Source organism: Fukomys damarensis, unplaced genomic scaffold (genome assembly GCF_012274545.1).
Source record: "Fukomys damarensis isolate Sample0158 unplaced genomic scaffold, DMR_v1.0_HiC HiC_scaffold_14, whole genome shotgun sequence".
NCBI classification, from domain to species: Eukaryota; Metazoa; Chordata; class Mammalia; order Rodentia; family Bathyergidae; genus Fukomys; species Fukomys damarensis.
The window spans coordinates 9,998,167-10,023,877 of record NW_022900926.1 but is presented as its reverse complement, the minus strand read 5'-3'; the positions used below and the strand labels follow the sequence as shown (position 1 = coordinate 10,023,877).

Here is a 25,711-nt window from a genome sequence, read left to right as displayed (position 1 = left end):
TAAACCCCCTAACTACAAGGAATTGTTATGTCTGAGTTAAAGTCAACTGTCTTGTTACCATAAATTGTACATGGGTGATGTGAACTGAGGAAATGAAATATAACCAATGATAAATGTAACTGAATGAGATTCTGGCTATAAAATATGTAAAAGAAAAAGCTGCAACCCAGTATGGGGGTCAGTCACTGGCACTGCTCTTAGTGCGATCAGCCTTTTGTTAACAAAATAAACCTTTCATTATTTTACTTCCATTCTGTGCCTCTGTGCATGTCACTTACCAATTCCTTCCATAACATGAGCATGTAACTCAGAGCACTTATCAAGCATGTGGAAGTCTCTGGGTTAGATCCCTGGCATTGCAAAAATAAAGTAAAATAAAATAAAAACAATGTACCAATGGGAAAGAGGAGAATATTTTCACACATATGTTAAGTGAAGAGCTGGTTTCCATAAACCAGTGAGATTATCTCTTGGAAAGCTCTGAATCACTTAGGGAGTTCATTTTCACACACAGATCAAAATGTGTTCTTTATCATACTAAAGCAGAAATAATGATCTAAATTAAAGAGATTTTAGGTGTGTCTAATTTCAGAGTAGACACTGATGGACTCTAGCTGTAAAACAAGAAAATATGGCGATTTTGAATTCCCAAATATTGATGGAAGCATAGAGATAATATTTATTTATGTTTGTTTTATGATATTTCATTTTTGCATCAAAAATGTCTATTTTTTCTTTTTTCCAGACACCATTCTGGCTTTGGGGGTAGTTGAAAAGAAGGCATGTTCTCTGTGCCTTCTCTGGGGGAAGAGGAAGAAGAGGAAGGAGAATATGAATAAGTGAATGAATGCATATTTTAGGTAACACTGAAACAAATGCCATACAAATGAATTAAAAGAGGGAATGGACAGAGAATGATGCGGGATATAAAATACTTCAGATAGAAAGTTTAGAGTATTTGAGGAACAAATAAGAAGGCTCATGTATACAGAGAATTTTTCTTCAAAATATACCACAAATAAATTGTTAAATCATTCTCTTTGGATATCAAGGTTAATTATACTTCTACTTTTAACTTCTAATTATTTACATCTTAATTCATTCCAGAGTGCTATGTTAAACATTCCACTTTTCTTTTGTTGTAACTGAGGTAAGGTAGATTCTTCAGGAAACTGCACAAAGTTTCTTGCTTTCTATTCTTTAGCAACTTACCCTTCTCTTTCTTTGCAACCTTTTCTTTAGCAAGATTATAAGGGCAGACTTTGCAACAGATGGTTCAATGCCCATGCTTTGTGTGGGCCAAATCCCATCTCTTTCTGTCCATCAGGCCCCCAAGTTTTCTCTGCATCACTGGAAATGCCCTTCTAAGCACATATCCTTCGGCAGGCTGTGCTCAAAGTCCTCTCTACTCTGGCTCCAAATGCCATTTCCAAAGCCATCTTCTGCTGCAGACTTTTACATAGCTTATGAATGATCTTCCCTGCTCTATTTGACATTTCCTGAAGTTACCTTACACTTTTGGAGCTTTGTGTTCATCCTCATGCTGTTCTCTCTTTTCTTTCAATTTCTCCCAATTCTGATATGATGCTATAGTTTTTGTAAATGTTTTGCTGATTTTTCTCAGAAAATATCAAATTATTACATGCAATGAAAGGTTGAAATGTTTGAAATTTTCAGGAGGATCTAAATTCTATGAAGCCAGGAATTATTCCTATCCAACCTCATACTCTGGTGACTAATAGCATCTTGATATAATAGTTACCTAGAATATACTTAAATATTTTTATTAAGTTTATTGGTACATTTTAAGTATATAATTTAGTCACACTCATCACTGGGATCTTGTACCTTTACATGGCTTATTTTGGTTCTTATTTTTCCCCATTCCCCAGCCCTTCCCTCACCCCCTCCACCCTTCCCTGTTTACAAAGTCACTGTTTCCATGTTTTTTCTTTTGGCATATTTTTTCTTTTCCCTTTTCACCTTTCCCCTACCACTCCCACTTCCCTCTACTCTTTTAGACCTATTATGTAATATCAATTATTGTGTAATAATAAATTATTGTGTAATAAATTTTGATCCTTACACTTTGTTTTTCACACTAGAGAAACTATTCAGTATTTACACATGTGTGACTTATTAATTTCATTTAAGAGTATAGCTCAATGAGCATCCACTTAGCTATAAATATCTCCAATTTCTTGTTCTTTATGGCTGAGTAGTACTCCATTTTATACAAAAAAAACTTATCTTCGTTATTCAGTCTCCAGTTGATGGGCAATTTGGCTGTTTCCAAATTTTAGCTATTAAAGTATATTTAAATATTATCCCTGCCTACTTCCCAAGCCTAAAGTCACACTATTTTCCAATGCAAGCCAATTCCCCGGTTTACATGAATTCTTCCAAATTTAATTTTAATCTATGATTCTGTATTTCAATTGCTTAATGTAGTTTTCAGGATAAAAATCAAATTCTTTAGCCTCACAGAGTAATTTTCTTATCCCACAATGGCTGGGCCCTATCTATACCTGCTGCTATCAGTCCGCTCACGCATTTGCAGTCTTCATGCTAATTCAGCCAATCACTCAGTGTTCTCTCAGATGTCTTACCTTTGTTCTTCCTATCTTTACATATCCTTTTCCATGTTTCTAGACTATTCTTTGTTTCTTTTTTTTTTTTCTTCCTGGTACCAGGGATCAAACAGAGGACCTTGTGCTTGCTAAGCAGGCACAATGCCATTGAGCTACATCCTCAGCTCAGTGTTTTTACTTTTATGTTCTTACTAACTAGTGCTTAGCCTTTGGGGCCTAGCACATGTGTCAGGGCCTCTAGGAAGCCCTTTTGTTTTCTTTCCTTTTTTTTTTTTTTTCCACTGGGAATCGAACTCAGGACTTTGCACTTGCAAGACAGGTTTTGTGGGACCCCTGAGCTAAATCTCCAGCCCTAGGAAGCCCTTTTGGAACCAGAGGTGATTATCTTCACTTAAGTCCTTTTCCTACCTCAATGTTAACCAGTGAAGTGTATAAAGTGCTTTGCTGATGTGTACCTCTCCCTAGATACAAGTCACTTGGCGTCATCACAGACTAGTTAATTCACAATGAATCATTGGTTCTCAAACATAAGGCTTCTCAGAACCACTGGAGGGGCTTTGTAAGATGCAGGCTGCCCGACATCTCAGAGTTTCTGAGTTGAGGGGTTTGGGGTGGGGCCTGAGATGCTGGATTTTAAATGAGTTTCTAGGTGATGTTCAGACTACTGTTGCAAGAACCACATATGACTTTGTAAATAGCGGGGGGGGTGGAGGGGGGGGAAAGGAAGGCAGGAGTATGGGGAAAAATGAGAACCAAGATCTGTCATGTAAAGGTACAAGATCCCAATGATGAATGTAACTGTACTGTATACTTAAAAAGTACCAATAAACTAAATAATAATAATAAAAGAATCACATATTACAACCATGTCTGAATAATCAAATTTGTTTTCAGCACAGTTTCTGAATGTAATAGGCACTTGATACAAGTTTTAATAATAAATAAAAGTTACATGCTTATCACCTTAAAGTAAAAAAGTGTGAGGTCAGTCTTAATTATCTCGTGGTCAGTGTAGGCACTGGTACAAGCACAGAGGTTTATTTTAGAAAGAGTTCATTATATATCCCAGTGTGCAAAATAAAGCTACTGTTCTTAAAACAGCATGGACATCAAACGAACCCAGGGAGTCTAAAGCTATGGATACCAGGCCAAACCCAGACCAGCCTGCTCAATCTACGTAAACCCACACAGCATGTTTGTTTAAAATGATCCAGGCAATTTCTTTTTAAAGCTGTTCTGATACCAACCTTGGTGGACTAGTAAATTTAAATAGTCTGTGCATTACTCATGTTGCTGTAGTTATTTATCCTACCCAGTAAATTTTAAGCAATCTTTTAGCTAAGCAAGGTATACAAAATGAAAAGACAAAAAGAACTTCAGTGCTGACAACGGAAGCTGCAGGCATCTCTGGGGTACCCAGGAATGATGGTTCTAGGCTTTAAACATCACTGAAAGGAAGGAATGGCTGAAGGCACCATTTACTGTGCCACTATAATTCTTCATGAAATACTTCCCAGGTGCTCATGACACTTTCCACACAGGCAATTTTAATTTCTGAAGCTGTTGTAATAAAATGGAGAGGTGCCCCTCTGGGTAAGCGGCAGCACAGGCATGTCTCCTGCACAGTGCATCAGGCTGGAGTCTTTGATGGGACAGGCTGTCTCCCACCTCTCCAGACAGTGATTTCTCTCCAGTATGGCCAGTGTGTCCACAGACGTCAAACTGGCTGAGATTGGATATATTGGTTACAAGAAAATGGACCCTTTTCCATCTTCCACCAAAATAATAAGGCTAACATGCCTGCAGAAAAGCTCAGGAATAAAAAAGCTTCTCAAACATTTAATTCATTCTCTTACTTAGTCCAAAGGAAAATGGAGAGAAACAAGAAATTTAAAAATCCAGTTTTTCTTTATTCAGCCATCATTATCACTCAGTAAACATTTCTGAGAGCAAACACTAGGCCAGAGTGGTGAGTATGGTTGAGGGTAAAATTATCTGTCAGGAGAGAGAAAGACCTCTGGCTGCTTTCAGATCTGTCGGGCTAAGAGACTTCCAAAACCCTGGTTTGCTTCTGGAGTGAAAGACTATTTAAATATGAAATAAGCTTTTTGCCAGTATATGTATTGAAGGTAGTTTTATGAAAAGTGATTATTTATCATGCTAACAATAAAGAAGGAATTGAAAAAATGGAAAGAAGAAGGGATGGAAGAATCTGTTTTAGTCCTAGTAGCATCTAAAAACCTCGGCAACAATTTCTTGATAATTTATTGACCTCTTGCAAGAAAGGAGGCAAAAATAACCCAGACCTGGATTTGTTCTTGTTAGTCCCTTTCAAGATATTATTTGCATAAAACATTACAAAAACAAAAGGGAGCCACTATCTTCAAACATTGATCTTGCAATGAGCTATTTCATTCTTGCTCAGATTCCACTAAAAATGAAGGGAACTTCCGTGACTTTTGGTAACCAGGTTTCTGAACCAGGTTTCTGGATTAGGTTGGGTGAATTACAGAATCATATGATATCAGGACTTGAAAATCCTGTAGATACAGTTTAGTCTAATGCACTCATTGCAGAGTTGAGAAATGCTCAGAAATGGTCATTGACTGGTCTGATCAGACTTAAGTTAGTGGAACAGGAGACTAAAGTCCCCTAACTTCTAGGAAAAAGTTTCAACCACTATGGAATTCTGACTTTAAAAATCTTCAGAAATCTAAATTATCTAGATTTTATATGATTCAGTGGGAATGGTCATTAAGGATATACACATTTTGTATTCTGCATCTGAGAAGGCTCCCTTCAGAGTTGTCCTTCTTCGTCTCAAGCCTACTTCCTGTTCTGGAGGACACTACTTCCAGGACTGGTGATGGCAGCTCACCTCCAGAGCAGTCATGTTGTTTTGATTGGCTGTAGATAAACGGTTTGCTTCTCTGATTTTATCTGTGGCTTCTCTCAGCAGGTCCCAAGCGTCATCAAGTTTGTTGTTGTAGTCAGCCAGCTTTTCCTGCAGATCTTTCTCCATTCTTTCATTTTTGCCCCTGGACTCTCCAAACAGCTTGTTCACTTTCATCAGCAGGCCCTCTGAAGCTCTGCAGATGCCCAGTCCAAGCACAGACAGGAAGCATTAGCACCTGGGTTACCGATACTCAACCGTGCTGCAAAGGGATGCTAACACGAAAAAGGTTAAAGACAGAAAAAAGACAGCCAAAGCAGCCTCACTGTGTAGTGAATCAAGCCGCAAACTGGTTTCTGAGAGGGGGAAACTGTTAAATTTAAATTAATGCAAGATTTCCCATCTTTTAAAATTATTATAACACTGTTACTCAAAAGGCATTCATGTCACTTTCCTAATATGATAGATGAAATGAGTTTTGTGATTCACTTCACATTATAAAACAAAAGAGCCACTTGTTTCACCAAAATGAGGCATTTTCTCTACAACTTTGAACATAAAAGATGAATATTGACATATGTGCTTAGAAACTGCTCACAGAGCTCTGTATTTTTTTCCTTGCTAGTATAGTAACTTTTTTGATCTGTTTTTCTTTTTTTTCCCAACTGAATGATCTGAGAGTTCTTTGAGTTTAACTTTCTAATATTTCCTAAAGAAATAATGTGTAGGTTGGGCTGGTGAAGTAATAAGCTTTATTTACCCAAAGGTGGTCTTATTAAAACAAAAAAATCTACTGATAATTTAAAAGTCCTTGATACAAGTAATTAATATAGCAAGCCCACTGGGCTAAGTGCAGAATAGAAACTCCCAAAAATATCATTTAGAGGACTATTTTTATATAGGCAAAACTATAATTGTAGTTCATTTTAGAGCAAGACAAGGCATAACTAAGCAAATGAAAGATAAATAGAAAACATCTCCATATCAGAAAAACAAAGCTCTTCTGCACACATGTAATGGGCATTTAGAAAACTGTAAGTAATGTCCAAAGCTCAGTTTATCTGATGAAAAACACCAGTGGATTTACTCACACTAACTCATCTTCTGCAGTTTCCTTTTGTGCATTTAGATTTTTCCTTCTCAGTTCAGTCATCATCTGATCAATCTCTTTCTGAAGCTCTTGCAAGTTTCTCTCAAAAGCCTTGTCTTGAGTTCCTAGAGTTTCATTTAGTTTTACAGCTTTTTCATTTACACCTACAAGAGGCAAAACAAATTTTTGTAAATGAGGAAACAAAAGTGTCACAGGCAAAAATGGCGTTCAACATCTGCTCTTTACCACCATCTCCGAAAGAAGTGTAATTTGCCAGTGGTGTTCCTGCTGGGAAACAGAGGCAGGTATGAGGACAGGCAGTAACCATGAAGGGAATGTGGTGTCATTCTCCACATTCGATTTCTTGTGGGGGCTAATTAAAGTACAGTGTTTTCAACCTGAAGAGGAAGGAAAACAAAGAAGTAGGTCAAACCCTCTTCCAGGTACGAAGTAAAAACGAGATGGGTAGTACAACCCTCGGGAACAGAAAGATCACGATCTGCACCGCTGAGGACGCAGTCATATCCAGGCAGCTCTAGAATGCTGAGTACGGAAAGGCGACTAGCAGTACGGTCTCTGAACGTGAACCTGCCTTTGTGTTCACAGAGTTCTCTCATGTTTGTTGTGGGTGCTTTTTAAAGAAGTGAGGAAAGGAGCACTGCTCTAGCAACAAGAGTCACAGAGGAGGCCTCAAAGATCCCTGCCAGCAGCAAAAGCCATCCTAGCAGTCTATGCTTACTATGCATTAAATGGGGTTTCAAGGTGTGCTCTTTGGAATACCAGGAATCTCCAGCTACTTCAGGTATTCTACAAATGATGTCTGCTCTGCCAAGAATCTGTTTTATAGGTTGGTGTTCTGGGAAAGATTTCATTTAGAAGAAAAAATGCTACGTCAAATAAAAGTTTAAAACATTGGTGAATTGGAACATTTGCACAGTTCTTACCATTACCTTTGAAATGTGTGCTAAGGGACATTAATTTGGTGAGTTGAAGGGAGATATTTTCTCAAAATCTTTTGTCTGCCGAATACTCATTTCTATAGTATTACCTACAAAAAAGCCCCAGACCGAGCACTCCGAGTTGGCCAAGAAATGCTTCCTGACAATGAAGGGGACAATCTGCAGACAGCTCGAGGACAGGGTAAATCGTGAACACTCATTGCAAATCAGAAATATCTTTCCAAAAACAAATGCTCAGAATTTAGTTTTTCTTAAAGAAGTCTTCAGATACGGCAACTTTCAGGGATGGGAAACATCTCCTAGACAACCCTAGCATTCAGCCAGCATGGAATGGGAAGCGGGGTCCATACAGAGGTCCTGAATCGTGCTTCTCATCGGGCAGCAGCAGAATTGCCTTCATATCTGTTAGAAATGCAGATTCCCAGGCTTCCCGCAGACCTACTGAGTCAGAAAGTCTAGACGTGGGGGACCAGCAAGATTGCATTTTAAACAAGCCCTGCAGGAACTTCTGACACATGTTGAAGCGTGAGCAATCCTAGGGTAGGAGAAGGAACTGAGTTTCAATCTCTAATCTACCCTTTCCAAAATGTGTCTTTATAATCCCCTTTCCCTTTTCCATGTCTTTGGTAAGAAACTGTTCTGCGTAATGGGAACCTTAATCCACACGGCCATTGCCACAGACTAAATTTTGATAATCACCCTAAATTCTTACGTTGAAACCTAATTCCTCTTGGGATGCTATTTAGTGGCGGGGCCTTGGAAAGAAGTCCTTATACAGGAGATGCAGAGAATTCCCTTGGCCCTTCCACCATGTGAGCTTACAGCAAGAAGATATCCACTTGGGAACCAGGAAGTAGCCCCACCCCAAACCTCAACTATGTGGGTCCCACAATCTTCCTGAAGGGCAAGAAATAAATTTCTGTTGTTCATAAGCCAGTAAGTCTATAATATTTGGTGATACTATTCCGAAAATACTTAGACAGAAATAGATCAATTTCAGAAAAATCGAACCACATGTTTTAAGAATCAAATATGGCCATTCCCTAGCCCTGTGGTATAAATATCACTCAAGTGCTCTATTACTAAGAGTTAGGGTGATGATTTCTTGGTTTGCTCCTTAATAGTAATAGCTTAGTATATGCTACGGCCCTTCCCAAGGTCCACCACTGTCAGAGAGGTGTCACCTAAGCTGTGTCGTCTGTGTTATGGTGCCAGTGACCATGGGTAAACCTGAAAGCCTCCCAATTCAGTAGACTGTGTGTGAAACATGCCAGAGTTCCAATGACTAAATTTAAGAGGGCTGGGCTGGGGATTTAGCTCAGTGGTGCTGCTGGCTGTGTTGTAAGTGCAAGGTCCTGAGTTCAAGCCCCGGTTCCACACACACACACACACACACACACACACACACACACACACACAGATAAAATAAGAAGGTTTATGCTTTTAAGATTTAAAGAAAAGTAGTATCTGTAGTGGATTTGGCTGTCTTTATGATATAATGCACCTTCTTTGTTCAGCAGTTGGTACAGCTGATTTAACTCATTGTACCATGGAACTACAGATACCAATTGTGTTAACTTTTTAGAATATTACACTGATAAATCCTACTTCTGAGCTTGTTAAAGCCACATTTTCCTTTATTGAATGTATAAGTAATAAAATATATTTTGATATGGGATTTTATTTTAAATTTAATCCCATTTAGGTCCACATCCCAAGCAGGAAGAACGTGAGATGCAATTTCACTGCTTCTTTTGCGTTCAATTCTCAGAGCTAAACTTTGGCAGAGAAGAATTTGGTGGAAAATGTATAACACAAGAGAGGAAAAGTAAAGGCAAATTTGACCACATCTTTTGGAATGCACCTGTCATTACCTTTAAGTTAAAAAAATAGTAAATGAAGAAATTAATAGGGTACACAAGATGTTAGCAGAATGACGCTGTATTAAAAAAGTATCATCATGTTAGAAGTTTATTGCTCTACTGAATATACAGTGGACTGAAATTTCTTCAAATGTGTTCCAGAGCATTAAAATAATTATAAAATAAATATATAATTTGAATTTTCTCATTTATTTCTTCTTCTGTAGAGGGATTTTAGACATTTAAAAAATCGCCTTAACATAAGATAAGATTAACATAAAACCAAACAGAGGTAAAGGAGAAAATCAATGTCAGTCACGGAAAGTATTACTAACAGAAAGGCACATGTGAAGTTTCTCCAGCAGGTCAGACACCTCTGCAGAAAAGGCACCAAAGAGAAGCAGGGGTGTCTCAGGAGGTATGTGAGATTCACAAAAGACAAATGAAATTTTTCCCCAAAAGTGGCCAAAAAATGTTCTTTTATATTAAACCTGAGGAAAACACTCCTCTGCTAGGTAAATTTTTTTTCCTTTTTTTTTTTGAGACAGGGTCTCACTATGTAGTTCAGACTGCTCTGGAATCTGATAGGTATATTTATCAAGAATGAAAAATGCTACTCTGACCTGAGACAGCAAAGAAAGACAGTGAGCATTAATTCTTGTCATACGTCAGGGTGTAAGCACTAGTGGGGTTTGTCCTCGTGTCCTCATTAATATTAATAATTCATAGAGTAAAATATAGCATATACATCATCTAATACAGGGTCACAGCAGAGTAGATATTACAAAATTAGAGTGAGCTAAGAATACCTTAGATGAATAGAAGTTGATTTCCTACAAAGGAGTCAGGACTTCTAAGAGAAGATAGGATTGGTGTTCTATCTAAACATAAAACTGCCGCAGACCAATATCGGGCTGAAGTGTTCACTTTTCCACAGCAATTTATTACCACGAATAATATGTGAAAGTACACATGACTACTCTCAGGGGAAGAGGCAGGGAGAGGGAGAGGAAGAAAGAGAGAGAGGCACAGAGAGACAGCGAGAGAGAGGCCAAATAACCTAAGTTTTTGGTGACTTCTGTCTTTCCCTCTCTGTCTTCCTCTCCCCTTCATCCCTTATTTGCCTCTTCCTTCTCTTCCTCTCTTCCTTTACCTCCCTGTTCTCTTTCCTGCAGCCTCATCTGTCAACCCTTGTAGTCCAGCTAAGAGAGAATCTAGTATAGATCAGGTGTATTTACATTTGAACTTTCAGTAGTAACGATCGCATACTGCTGCCAGAGGCTGCCTGCAAAGTGACTGGTGTTTCTACTTCTGTCAGGCACAGCTATCACACCTGCTACTTCACATGGGTTTAAAAAAGATGGGCACTTGGATAGAGGCAGTCAGGTTACCTGAGCAACGCACACCTTAGGAAATAGACCTTTGGTGAAAAGGTAACCCCTTTGGCTGGTGTATGGGCCAGAGACTGTGGGCATTAAACAAAGCCCGGGGTAAATATCATCTCTGCTCTGCACACACTGGTGCTGTTGTGTGGTGGTCAAACTGCACAATGGTGCCCAGAGGCCTTAGGCAGCCTAAAAACAAAATTCCCATGAACAAATGGAGTCATCATGAATCTGTCAGGAGAGGAAGGCTCAATGCAAAGAAGAGAGTAAGCAGCGCTGACGCTGCACTCTAGTAACACCCGTGTTAGCATTTTGTTCTCGCGCACCAATATTTAACTGAAATAATTTTGAAAACAATCACTCAGCTGGGTTGTCTGGTGTCGAGTGTTTCAGAGTTCGAGGGGAAGAATGGAGAGTTCCTGGATTGCTGCCCGGTGCTCCCACAGATGCCCATGGAGTGCAGACGTTCTGCCTACCGTGAGATGTGGTGCTGTCAGTTGTGGTTTCCATGTTTTAGGGGATGAAGAAAGCTTTCCAGTAGCATTACTGGAAAATACTAGCAGAGAAATCATAATAATATCATCTAGCAGGGCCAAAACAAAACAAAAAAACCCCAAAAAACAAAACAAAACAAAAACCCAAAAACAACAGAAACAAAAAATCCGCAATGAGGTAACAGAGTTTTCTAGATGCCACGTCTTTCAGATCTTGACATGTCTTGCCTGAGATTATGCCTTAGAGTTAAACTGTTGTTTTGGTTTTTTTTGTTATTGTTGTTTTGGTTTTTTTGAGACAGGGTTCCACTATGTAGTTGAGACTGACCTGGAACTCACTATGTAGCCCAGGCTGGTCTTGAACTCACAGTGATCCTCCTGCCTCAGCCTCCCGAGTGCTGGGATTACAGGCATGTGCTACTACGCTTGGTTAAACTCTGTTGTTTTTTGCATTGAGGAATCATTGGAAGTTTCAGTCTCTTGTCCAGTGATGTTTAAAAATTACCAGTCAGGATCTTCTTGAAGATCAGATCTTTATTTATTTGACTATATTACAAAGTAAAATATCTAACATGCATAACACTGCAAAAGAATAAGTGTTTTATTTTTAAGGAGAAAAAAAACCCACTTTCTAATTTCTTAACATACATGCATGTGTATTGCACATTGGTAGATACTTAAGAAGTACTTTCTGTGTGAGAGGGGGCATCATCTGTTTTCAGTAAGAGTTTCTATCTGGGCTTCTGCCCAAAACTGGATTCCACTTTAATCTTCAACCATATTGGCAGAGGCCCAGAACGGACTCAGGAACTGCGGGCTCAGTACAGGGAGCTTCTGATGAAGCAGCAACTCCAAGACCCAAGCAAGCAACAGATGTTCACTAAAACGTCAAGGATCCAAAGGCCATTTTGAGAAAATAAAGTGCTGCTTTTTTGTGCTGAGTGGAGTCATAAAATTAGCTTTTAAAAAACCAAAAATATTTTAAATACAAGACACAGCAAAGCGTAGGGTTCCCACGAACCTTTTACGTACAATATCAACCCCTCAAAAATTCACTGCCATTCTGCATTTATAGTCATCCATTCACCAACTGCTGTTATTCACTGAACACTGGAAGTCACGGGTGCCCAGTGGGTAAATCCACCGAATATCTCAACGAAAATATGCCTTAAATACCCAACCCTCGACTTTAGAAATGTCACCTCTTAGAAGAGAAAATCTAGCTCTGTGTAATGTCTTTCTCTAGTTTTCTGTTGGGAGAAATAGTGATTAAAATGTGATTTTTCTAATACCTTCCGCATCCCGGGCAAGCTCCTTCATGAATTCTCCTAAGGATTTTGCTCTCGTGTTCGTCCTTTCAGCATCCTGTCCCATTTGCTCGCCATCTGCTGTCACTTTGGTGGCCTGATGATCCAAATTTGGGAAAAGCATAATTAATAGAGATGATGAAGCTACAGCCATATAAGCTCCCACCGGTTACATTTTCTTGCAATTTTTCCTTTGAGTCGAAAGCAATCAATGAATTATTGATCAGATGTACTGGAAATGATGCCCTGCGCTCAAGTATACAATTAAACTTTATTACTTCTTTCATTAAATGGCAATCAGAGAGCTGCATTTGGTCCTCTTAAATGCCTCATGATATGCAATAGCACAGAAGAAGTGATAAAACACAATTATTTTTGAAATATCTTCAAGGTCCTGTTGCCAAAAGTCTTTAATGAAATCTTCAGCCTCCACATGTTGCAGTTTTGTCCATATTTTATTTACTGAAAACATGTGGAGTGCAGCAATGATCTCCAGAGGGAGGAACAGGCCGTCTGTCTCAATCAGCTCGGCCCCATAGATTCAGTTCTGATCGATACGTTAATTAAAGAAACAAAGAGGGGGAAGTGCTGAGCTATCAGTAGTAAACGCTTGTCTTGTAACACTTCAAAGATGGCAGTACAATACTGAGAGAATAAACACTAACTTTCCCATATCGGGTCACCATAAATATGTCCGTGAATCGTCGAACACATACCACTGGCATCAAAATAAATCAGAATCCCCAAGCCTCATCTTCCAAAGAATATCCTCATGTTCATTTTTGCTCATGCTGAAAATACCATGTGACACAACACAGTGCATTTGATGTGCACCATAGTTAAGAGACAGCACAGTCAAATACAAACGGCGTGGGTAATATCACATTTTTAAAAAGTTTCTATAAGACTTAAACATAGGTGTGTTTACATATGTTTATAGCAACAGGACTTTTTTACCCGAAGAATGTGCATAATCTCACTACAGATAATGAATCAGATAACCAAACTGCCTCCATAGAATTCTGAATGAGGTCCAAGTTCACAGTGTATTAATGCTCTCAGTCTTGTAGCAGAATATTTGTGTTCTAGGCATGGCCAGAGAATTAACTTTTTAATATACACATGTGGATTTTAAATAGAACTGTTTGGCCAGCACAGAACATGTCAAGAGACACTCCAGGAATTGCTCTGCACTTTGTGATTTCCCAGAGGGAAGCAAGAGGTTTAATTCATGAAAGTTTTCTAGATTTTTACATAAAGGGTACAATATGAAGTTCAAGTATTACCATCTAATCTCTCAGCCTCCAAATGTCAACATGACAAATAAAAGTTTCCAAAGTTAGATGGAGCCATTGCAAAAACATCTTAAAACTCCTTTTTTTTTTTTTTTTTTTTTTTTGAGACAGGGTCTCACTATGTAGTTGAGACTGACCTGGAACTCACTATGTAGCTCAGGCTGGTCTTGAAATCACAGCGATCCTCTTGCCTCAGCCTCCCGAGTGCTGGGATTACAGGCATGCACCACCACACCCAGCCTTTAAAACTCCTCTTAATAGTTTACAGTACATACACAATAACTTGGAGACTATTAATTGATATATTTAATGTTCTATACATACTCTTCTACAATATTATCAATAGAATTAATTTTATTGGTAGACTTTTACAAAGACTATTTGGAAGTAAACTGTGTGTGGAATTCCTAAGTGACTTAAGCTCTTACTTTCGTGGTAGGTGTTATAAGTGTGTCACACTAATTTCCTTAAACTTCCACCCTTGCATACACTTGAATTCATGACTCAGATTGCTCAAATAGCTTTATCGACACACACACACTTACAATATAGTTTTTTTATTTTACTTTTGAATAACTGAGGTTAACTGCCTTAAAATGTTGTCAGTATGTATTGCCTTTGGTATATCTTTAGTCTAAACTTGACTGTATTCTCTGATATCATTCCTATTTTTAGGTATTATGGGACATTATAATAAGGAACTTGATCTACAATATGGTCATCTCCAATATTTTAAAAATTAAGAGAGTGCCAGCACTAGTATCTCTCATTATAGAGAAAATGAACATAATAATTTGAACTGAAATTTTATTTTTTGCTTTACTAATATCTTTTCTACATTCCAAAATGACCATGGTTTACATAAATATTAACACTATTAAGCCGACCAATTTTTTGCTAATAACTCAAAACATCTATTTTTTTGGTACCGGGGATTGAACTCCGGTCCTTGAGCTTGCAAGGCAGGCACTGGAACCACTGAGCTAAATCCCCAGCCCCAAAACATCTATTTTAAAGAATAACTTGTATTAATACACTGCCTCTTCCACTCTACATTATGAAGACCATGTTCATTGTCTGGTCTTCTGCTACTGGCCTATAACACTTAGGTTATAATGAGTACAAGCCTTCACAAACCAACATTTCACTCCTAGTACCAGTTATTTGCCTACTCCACCGTTAAGACACCAAGAATCCTGCAACATGCATGATAAGAAACACAAAGGCTCTATTCAACGAATCTCTGTTTTTTAATACTGGATTAAATATGCCAACGTTTCCCTTCTCAAGGCTTTTCTTGTATGGCGTTGTCTTTCACTGAAATGAACCGCTCCTTCGCTCTTCCAGATGTGTGACCCTTCCCTTATCCCCCATCCCTGTCTCTGCTCAGCGTGGCCTTCCCCAGGGGTCCTATCGAGTTCTCTACATTCCTTGCACCAGAGCATTTCCTTCATAAGTAGCGTCATGCATCGGAAAGTTACTTACGTATTCAAACTAAGTAAGTATCCATCTGATTTCTCACCTTATAAATGCCAACATCACCAATAAAAATGAGGAATCCTGCGACTTACCTATTTATTGACTCCCTCCCCAACCAACAGGTGAGCTCTGACGGGAAGTTCTTGATCACCGCTTAGTTCCTGCTTCCAGTTTGATGCCTACCTTACAGCTAATGTCCTTTGCATGTGGTTAAGTAGATGACTAGACAACAATTCTCCTAACAAATCTTGCCAATCTCATTACTATTCTCGCCTATTGTTCTTTTTTTCTTAGAAAAATATTCTGCTTATATTATTGATTCTGGACTTCACTTACCCAAAATGAATCCAGCCTTCCGTGCAAGATTCAGTGCAACCCTACCGTCTCGGTGAAGCTGTCCCTGACCATCCTGGCGCACTTTCCTGCTGTCCTTACCACCATTCAGGACTACAGTGGGCCGCGTCTTTGTTATGTGTTTTGTCGTAATTACCTAATCTCTATCCTTGAGGGCTACAGCTATATCTTATCTCTTACTCCCTAGAGTGCCAGGCAAAGTGCCTGGCAAACTGTAGGGGGCAAAGATATTGGGTGACTGGCTGATACAATGACAATCAAACCAAATCCCCCTTTGGAGATCTAAAGCTTGCTGGAGGGTTCGCAAAGCCGTTCAAACCGACCATATGCCTGGTGCTGTGCTTGCCAGCAAATGTGGATACTGAGCAGCTTTTGAGCTTTTCTCAGAGCCTCACAGGAAAGGGCTGCTCAAGAGCAGCATCTGAGTGCTTGGCAGGACAGCCAGGCATGAATACTTCCGGTTCCAGCGGGGCTGAATTCTAGCACCTGGCCTCACAGTAATTCAAAGCAAGGTCTGCAACTGCACACCAAGTTCCAGGCCAGAGAGGGCAGGAGGACAAGTGGAGGGTGGCCAGACCTCTTCGGAGTCAGCATGGGGCCTGTGAAGGAAGATTCCCTTCCTCTGCTCAGACAAAAATTTCCTCTCTGGCCACACCTCAGGATAGGAAGGGCCAAGAGGTCCTGGCACCAATTGCACTGGCTCACCCGGAAGATGGATTAGCGCTCTGGAGGATGGGTTACAGTCAGCTGCGGCCTGGGTCAATGCACAGGTTGGGGAGGGTTTACAATACTTTGTTACCTCATTTGCCCTTCCTGTCTTTAGGATATGTGCTGCTGAGATGAGTTTGCCCTGCCTGTCTTTAGAGATAGATGGGCATGAAAGCAAAGGTAAGGAAGAGTTAAGCGACACTTGATATAAGGAACTGGGGGAAAAAAACACAAACTCAAGGCCTTGCAGCTTTACATCTGGTCTATAGGAAATACTATTTTATTTGGTTGCCATTCAAGAATACCAGAAAAGTACGTAAAAAATGAAGAGGACAATCCTCCATGTAGTTCGTTAATATGTATAAAGCTTTGGATTTTAGTGAGTGAAGACATTTCAGAGCCCGTAACAGAACATTAGCCAGATATGTTTTTGAAAATCACGCCTCATTATACAATAGTTGAGTGAGGAGGATTCACTTTTGTCAAGACTACCCACACAGGCTCCATAAATTAGGAATCATGAGAAAAGCTCTGTCATGGGTGACAGTTACCGTGAAACTTTCAGAGCTTTCGGTGGTAACACGGCCCGCTGTGGCACGTGTGCCCTAGGTTTGCTGCCACGGATCTGTGGGTAATGGCGGTTGAGAGTGACTTCACTGTGGTGTCACTGTAAAGGTGAAATTCACAGAACTCCAGCGCACCCAGGCCGGGGTATGGATAATGTAACGGATGAATGCTAAGCACTACCAGACAACAGCTACCTGTTGGATTCAGTTTCGCTCTTTTTGTTTCATTAAATTATTCTCCCATCCCAGGCTATCTTCTCTTTCATCCACTATTATCTTGTCCTTTGAGTAGCGGACAGATGCATCCTCCCTTCTCCTCATACATGGTACAATCTCCCTTTTGTTCTCTTTGATTTTCTTATTTTTAGATCCTTTTGCTTCTACCCAATCTTTCCAGTGTGGCTTTGCAAATGATGCCTTACACAGGATCTCGTATTTCTCCTTCCTCTGATTACCTTTTTTTCTTAACACGCAATTTGCTCAATTATATTTTTTTCTTTTCCTTTTCTTTGTCTTTTGTTTTTGATTTTTAGAGTATGTATGAGTAGGCAGCATGTAAGGCCATTAGGTATATATTAATTTACTTCTGAATAATGTAGCTATTACTTTCTTGCTTTAGCTCAGGCAGTTCTCACTGTGCCTCTTGAAATCTGCGCATAATTTTCTTGGTGGGATATTACGAGTGTCTTTCATTTTCTGCCTTCTTTATGTTAAAACTAGAGTCTAATGGAGCAGATCTAACTACTGAATAGAAACACTGCTTAAATGCATCCACCTTTGTATTTGCAGACTCATATGGTTTCCTGCCAAAATTAGATGTCAGACCTAATCATTTATAAGACATTCTCAAGGGTCAGCTTTGGGCGCCATCAGTTCTGAATACCTAAGTGGCAGAGCAGCACTTCTCAGGTACGCTGTCCAAAAACACACACGAAGAGGCAAAGCACAGCAACTGGACCTGTGGAACAACAAGGGCCCGGTTCCAAGCAGATTACCAAGAATATCTCCCTACTTCTGCTGTTAACGGGAACGTCTCAAAACAAGTATTCATTCTCATATTCCCTCTCCCTCTCTCTGCCTCCCTCTCTCTCTCTCCCCCAATACAAAAGCAAGACATAAAGGACATAGATTGTCGGTGACTTGGACTGTTAAATAGCTATAAATAAAACACTGTAAACATCTAATAGTGTTGGCACTTAAGTAATTTAAGTTTCATCATTTTGATAATGGTTCACCTTCATTGCATTTGATTTTCAGAAGGCAGTACATGACAAAATAAATACAACAAAGCTAGATTTTGATATTTGGTGTAGTTCCATCTATTAGGCAGCATTCGCTTTTTATAGAATATAAGCATTTAAGAAAGCATCATTTGTCTGATTTTAATGCATTGTTGATAAATTTAAAATGAATGCATATTTTTGATTTGTGATTAAATTATGTTGATTTCAAGTTGTGGTCAAATTATGAGCAATTAATTCATTAAACAAAAAAAGACTAAACACATCCTACCTACCCGATGTTGGTGATACCATGATGAGAAAGAAAACCCACGAAACAACAAAAATAAAACTATTTTTTCTATCACTTTAGAATTTACAGTATGGAGGAGCAGAGAGTTGTGTCAAGTGATCAAGAAAACAAATTTATAATTATAAACTGAAGAAAACTCACAGCGTGTAGGACAATTATAGGACAGGTCTTGGCATCCTGGAAATATCCAGAACTTTCCTGAGCTGAGATTTGACAAGTGAACTGGAATTAACAGAAGTTAACAAGCTATAGTAGGAAGTGTATTGTCTTCAAGACAACAGAAAAACAAAATAAAAGTTTAGAAAGTGACAAAGTGACGGAGGCATGGGACAGTTGCAGTCAGGTGACCAGGGTCACTAAGGCCAGGTGATGGGCACAAGGAGAGGATTTGGAATATTTGGAACAATGGAATCATAAATGTTCATTTTTAGCTACATTTCACATAAGAGCTTGAGAAGAACAAGGCTACAGCAGAGACTATCTAGAAAAGTAACATGGTCACCCTAGGCCAAGGACTGGAAGGCTAGATGGGGGTTCCCAAGCTGTACGCGGAAGGAGAGCTTTGGTAGTGTGTTGGATAGGTGGGAGGGCAATGTGGAAGAGAGGAATGGAGGAGGGTACCTAGGTTTCTGTTTTTGATACCCACGTGTCTGGAGGCCTGCAGCACGAGTGGTAGAGAGAGGAAATTGTAGAGCATAGATCAGGGTCATCCTGAGAGTGTTACAGCTTCTTCCTCTGCAGAGCACTTGGGCTGGTCCTGCCAGTCCTGAGGATGCTCTCTTCATCTTGTTTTTAGCCATCTAGCCACTTTGTGACAGTTGTGAGACTGGTTAAAACGCATGGCCAATTTCATCCTGCAGTGCAGGCAAAGGAGCTGCCCTCAATCCTCTAAGTGCTTCTATGTTTTGTGTTCACTTTTTTAAATGGAGAAATCTGTTTCTTTATCATCCTTAGATAAAAAGAATTTCCTCAACAGAACTGTTTGACATATGTTTTAGTGTATGTATAAATAGTAAGAAGATATGCAATCAAATATATCTTTTGATGTATTTTGATTGCAATTTAAATTCCTTAAATATAAGAATTATATTTAATGCATTCAATATACCCTCCAATATGCCTGGAATATTTAGAGTTTTTTAAATGACAATTCTAATACCTCTACACCTGCTCTTTATAGGTCTTCCCCTTTTTAGATCTCCTCTCTCTCTCAGAGACAGGTCTACTGCTCTCTTCTCATTTACTTCCACTGTGGTCTGCATTTCCACCTCAAGCTCCCTACTGAAACTATTTTTATGAACTAACCAATGACAAGGCAGTCACTAAATCCAGTGGACACCTTTACTAAATGTACTTTAACTTCCTGACCCAGTTTTGATCCTTCATTCTTGCCAAGCTCACCTCTCTGTTTTTCTCTTAACGCTCTGGCTTTTCATTCTTAAGCTCTTGCTCTTCCCAGTCTTTAAATCTGGTGTTCTTTGGGGTCTGGTCCTCGGTCCACATTTCTTCTCACTCTATCATCTCTTCCGTTGGGTTTCACTTATTTACTTGCTGCATCAGATACCTCTGCCCAGTAGTAGCAGGCGATAGTGGCACGAGCTCCTGCCCTTCCATAATTCGGCTGTGCTACATTGTGCAATCAGCTAAGTTCACTCCCAGCCAAGGTCAACTCTGCTCCAGCTAAATTCCTCCCATCTGAATTAACCATTTGGTTTGTTCTCTTCAGCAAAGATATGCTGCGCCTCATTCTACAGTCCCGCCTACTTGGTACTTGTTATCAGGTGTCCCAAGCTTCCCTCTTCCCACACTTGTAATGAGTAAACACGGGGCGTCCTGGAGTCCTTTGTCTTTGCTGCAGCTTAGAAAAGCCCAAGACTCAGTTTCTCTCAAGTCTCTGTCTGTGCTTCTTTTAATGCCCGCTTTCCTGCTTCGAGGACCTCGTACTGGCTTGCGGGAGGCCAGGACCCCTGCGGCGGTCTCTTGCAAGTCCCCTTCCCCCTTCCCTGTAACTTGTCATATATAAACTGATGATTCGCCAATCTATATCTTCAAGGCCCACAGAAACACAAACCTCTATTCTAATCACGTGAAAAAAATAGGAGACAACCTGCAATTGAGGGCAGCCTGCAAAACACATAAACTTGTTAAAACTCTCAAAGTCACTGAAAAGTAACCTAAGAAATGGTCACAGTCTAGGAAGACAGGATGACTACATGAATCATTATATCCTGGATGGGACCTTGGAGGAAGACAGCCAGGAGCGGTAGATACCGAGGAAAACGGAGTAGTCTTTAGTCAACAGTAATGCAACAGTTACAGCATTCTAATGTAAAATGTAAAAAAAAACAGAAGAAACTGGGTGTAGGGGGACCCACCATACTATTTTGGCAACTGTACTGTAAGTCTAATGTTGCTATAAAATGAAAGATTTCTTTAAAAAAATCACATTGGAATTGACTACAAATAGATCACAGGCCTAAATGTAAACTGTGAACTACTAACGTTCCTAGAAGCCCACCTATGAGGCACTCTCAATATACCGTGGGCATGGTACGAATTTTGAATTACAACACCAACGCCATCAGATAAATAACTGATAAGCCGGACTTAATTAAAATTAGAAGTTTCAGCCCTGTGAAGTATAATCTGAAGAGTGTGAGAAGACAGGCCACATCGCAGGAGAAAATATTTACAGAGGACAAACCTGATAAAGAACGCTTCGACAAAATACAGGGATAATGCTTAAAATGCAACAATAAGAGAGCAACCCAATTAAAGCACGGAAAAACACTATTTACGAACGATGACATTCAGATGGCGAATCAGTAGATAAAAGAATGTCATACGAGGACTGTGCAATAAAGTGAAGATGAGATACGATAAATGCAGACGAGATGCCCCCAGACCCAAGACACTAACACCAGGGAAAGCTGGCGAGGTTTGCATCCTTACCCTCGCTCAGTGTGTGCTGCTGAGAATGCAAAATGGTGCAGGCAAACTGGAAGACAATTTGGCAATTTCTACTCAAACTAAACACTTCTATGAGAAAAAGATTCTAATAATCATGCTGCATTTACCCATACGAGTTAAAAACATGCATGCAAATATCTGAGCATAGACGTCCACACAGCTACTTTATGGGTGTTGCCCAAACTCAGAAACAGCAAAAATGTCCTTCGGCAGTGAATGGATGAACTACAATACATCTAGACGATGAAGTGTTATTCAGCGCCCGAAAGAAATGAGCTATTAAGTAGTAAAAAAATACAGAGAATCATGAGTGCATATTACTAAGTGAAAAGAGCCAGGGCCGGGTTATTTAGCTCAGTGGTGCCGCCACCTGCTTTGCAAGCACAAGGTCCTGAGTTTGATCCCTGGTACTAAAAAAAAGAAAGAAAAGAAAAAAAAAAGCCAATCTGTAAAAGCTACAGACTGCAGGGTTCCAGGTGGATGACTGACATTCAGGAAAGACCAAACCATGGGGATGGTGGAAAGATTAGACGTTGCTAGGGATGGAGCATGGACTTTGGATGATACAATGTATTATTGTAGGTCCACTGGCAGTAATGATGTACCACTGTGCCAGATCGGTGAATAATAGGGGCAGCCACAGGTACAGGGTTTGGGGAAGAGACAGAACTCTGCCCTTCTCACTCAGTTTTGCTTTGAACCTTAAGCTGCCATAAAAAATAATTCTTACAAATTTAGAATGAGAGCGTCTGCTGGAATGGTGAAAGCATGTGGGTGAAGACACAGCAGAGATCTGACAGTCCCAGCAAAGCATTTGTGTCTCCAGGCTCAGATTATCTCAAAAAGCTGGGGGGAGCAGGGGTTGTGCCTGCTACCTCACTTCCAACAGCAGTGTGTATCTTAGGTCCTGGAACACGGAGAACCAATAACTACTAATGATGGAACACATGGATGAATGAAAGGCTACATGTTTCAAGGAACTGTTTCTCTAATTACCAATGCTTAACTAGACTAAATGGTCCCATTTTTTACATATTTCTCAGATACATTTTTATTCTCCGATGCCATGTTTTATCATGTAATTACATGTAGTTGTCTTTTATTAATGTGCACACACAACTGCATGTGCACACACAGGGACGCACATTTCTGTGACTCAAAGATCCCTGAAGACAGATTGTGCCTCATTAATATTTTTCACATCCCAACACTCACCTTGGGCTTGGTACAGGGTAAAAATACAAATTGAATTGGACTGAACCCAATTGAGTTTAGTCCGCCATGACTCCTTTCAAATCACTTATTTAGTAAAAGTAACAAACACAAAATTAATAAATATCAAATTAATACGAGAGCCAGACACTCATCGATTTAATTGTGTGTCCAGATACACTTGGCAAGAAGTGACATCTTGTACTTTTCACTGCATATTGCTGCCCGGGGATCCTGCGAAAGTGTTTGGTATGCTGTTGTAATATCGGGGCCATGGTTCAACATTATGTTCTTAGGAAGCCAGCTGATTTCCCCGTGGAAATTTTCCTAATCCAGCAGCAGTTTATGTGGAAAAAATACCGGGCCAGTGGGAATCTCAGGCTGGTTCTCTCTCAGACCTCGAGTTTAGAGAATCGGAGAAGGAACTGTCAGTTCATTTCACTGTCATCGCCTGAGGCAACGCTTCTTTAAAATACAAAGTGCACAGGATTCACTTTATGGACCTCCTGGCTCCAGCATCGTTGTCATTTAAAGCTTAATTTTAAATAATCCACTGGTTTTCCACCTGCAAGCCGGTTTCCTTCATTCATTGCTTGGCCACAAGATGGCGCACTTTTATGCTATTTTCTTCCTTCTTTACCAGCAAAACAGAACCTTAGGAGACTATCAATTCCTAAACAAAAGTCTGATAAATGCAACATGAATTTTACATTCTGTCTCTAAAAGGTGTATTAAATACTGTGGATTTTCACAATAAAGAAGGTTTCCTCTGTCGTGTAGGAATACTGATTTAGACTTCCTATACAAATGCTAAAGTTCTGGGAGATCAAAGAGACTACAAGTGTTTTCATTTGTTGTTCTTTCACTTTACACATCATGGACAATGCCTTTGAAATGCAGAACTGACAAAAAAAAAAAAACAACTGCAGCACAGAAACTACTGCATAAAGTAACCAAAATGCATTATCATTCTGATATTTTATAGACTTTGTCCTTGGTGTTAGGAAATTGTACATGTTACTTTAAACTCCTCCACTTTATACCTGACTTCCGGGTTCTTCCTAACTTGTTTCGTTTTCCCCATTTAAGTTTCGTTTCCCCCCCTCCCAGTTGAATTCTTCCCAGAAAGGACGCCAACATCTGATAAGGGACTCCTGCAGGACTAAGACCTTATAAGGCAATGTGGCCTGCAATAGGTTAAAAAACAGCTAATTCCCCTAAAATTGCAAAACTCCCACCCAAGACCCTATAAATGAGCCAACACTCCTTCCCTTGGTACCCGCCTCCCTTTCTTCGCCTCCCGGCCTTTGTGCCTCGCCTGACTCCCTTCAATAAAGATCTCCTGCCGGACCTCTCGGTGCGTGAGGGACCTGATTGGGAGGGGGCGCCTGAAGGGGCACGCGCGACCCCTTTCACTTGGTACTTCCCAAGTACACCAACTTGGTTTATGGTTTTTTTGGGGGTGGGTGGGAAGAGGCCGGTACCTGATTCTGAGATGTGTAGCTGAAGTAGCAAATCATAATATACCCCTTCCACACACCAAATGGGAAATTATACAGAGCAAGGGTTATATCTCAGAATTTTGAAGTCATTGTTCTTAATTTCCACAGAAACCAAAGTCTTAGGCTATAGCTGCTTTCAGGAAGAGTCGTGATTTTTCTGACTTACCCTGGTCAGAAGCTCATTCATTTCTGTCACCAGTGTGTTCAGATTGTCCTCTGCCAGATGAATGAGCTTCTCTGGGGCCCGCTGAGGGGAGAGTAGGTGCTGAAAAAGAGTTCACCCATAAGCATTTTGCCCAATAACGTTGCAGTGACCACAGGGTTGAGCAGAGCACATTTTTCCTATGTACACAAAGATCTTAGAATTTTTACCTTCAGGAAAGAGAAAAACTTTCAAGTAAGTGCTTATACACTGAGTCTTATTCCAAATACTCAGGCTAATAGTAAAAATTGCAGTAATTTATTGAGAAATTACTATGTGCTAGGCTTGTTCCTTTCTTTTTTCTTTTCTTTTCTTTTCCCCCCACTTAATTCTTACTAGATCCCTTGGAGGTAAATGCCATTCTGATTTCGTGGACGAGCAAAACGTGACTACAAGAGAGTTCAACATTTACACACGATCATTCAGCCAGTAATGGGCAGAGGTTAAGGCTCTTATTCCAGACAACAGCAATGCAGTTTATAAGGAAGAGAGAATAACAGCCCCACACGGGGATCCAGCTAAGTGCTAACTGGCTTGGCCTCACGATGGCAGGAGCTGGTCTGGTGTCCAGCTGAGCTGTGTTCTCCTACTGAATAGAAGCCAACTCAGGTGGCACTCATGTTAGAGAGGATTATTCCATGGTAGTGATGGAGAAAAAGAATATCAAACTACGCTGTAATCTTGTCTAAGCACAGACATCACCATATCTTGAGTAAACCACAAAAGTCCCTGGCTAATAGGAGTGACTAGGGCCTCTTTGATTATCATGGCTTTAGCCCCTTTTCCTAGATAAGATTCTTTAACCTCCTTAATTGCAGAATCACACCTTCTTACTAATCCTACACAATGCAGCACAGAACTCCTGTGTCTTGGAACCTTCCCCCTAACTGACTAGCAGACACCCAGGTCCTCTGTTTTTCCTCATAGCCTCTCCTTGAGACACCCCACCACTCGCTGTGGCTGCAGCGAGTTAATAAATCCAACTTTGCTCCTCTCCAAGTGTGCTCTTGGGGGTCTTTGGCTGGAATCTGGGAAATGGACATAGTAAAAGAAACTGAATGAGCAGGCTAAATAATCAGCTTCAACTTTGAAAATTACCAAAATGGAATCTTAAATATCAACATGATAGATGAACTATGGGGTGGGAAGGAAACACAGAGTCAAGAGAGATTGGAATTTAAGGGTAATCCAGGTCACCCTGATCCACTCCAAGACAAAGCACAGTGGGTTATTGAAGCCTGGGGTTTAGATGTCCATGATTTGTTCATGATTCTTTCAGAGTCCCTTACTTAGTACTTCATCATCCATT

General features: G+C 40.0%; 1 protein-coding gene across 3 annotated transcripts in view; it reads right to left on the bottom strand.

The window, feature by feature from the left end:
* The window catches only part of Lama2 (laminin subunit alpha 2), a 563,701-nt gene that overhangs the window by 105,969 nt on the left and 432,021 nt on the right, over window positions 1-25,711 (bottom strand). For all 3 annotated transcript variants that reach the window (XM_033763224.1, XM_033763225.1, XM_033763226.1), the window contains 3 exons: window positions 12,567-12,678; window positions 6,576-6,738; window positions 5,470-5,680 (listed from right to left, as the gene is read on the bottom strand). In XM_033763224.1, coding sequence (XP_033619115.1) covers window positions 5,470-5,680; window positions 6,576-6,738; window positions 12,567-12,678 — 486 coding nt within the window. The remainder of the gene's footprint in view (window positions 1-5,469; window positions 5,681-6,575; window positions 6,739-12,566; window positions 12,679-25,711) is intronic.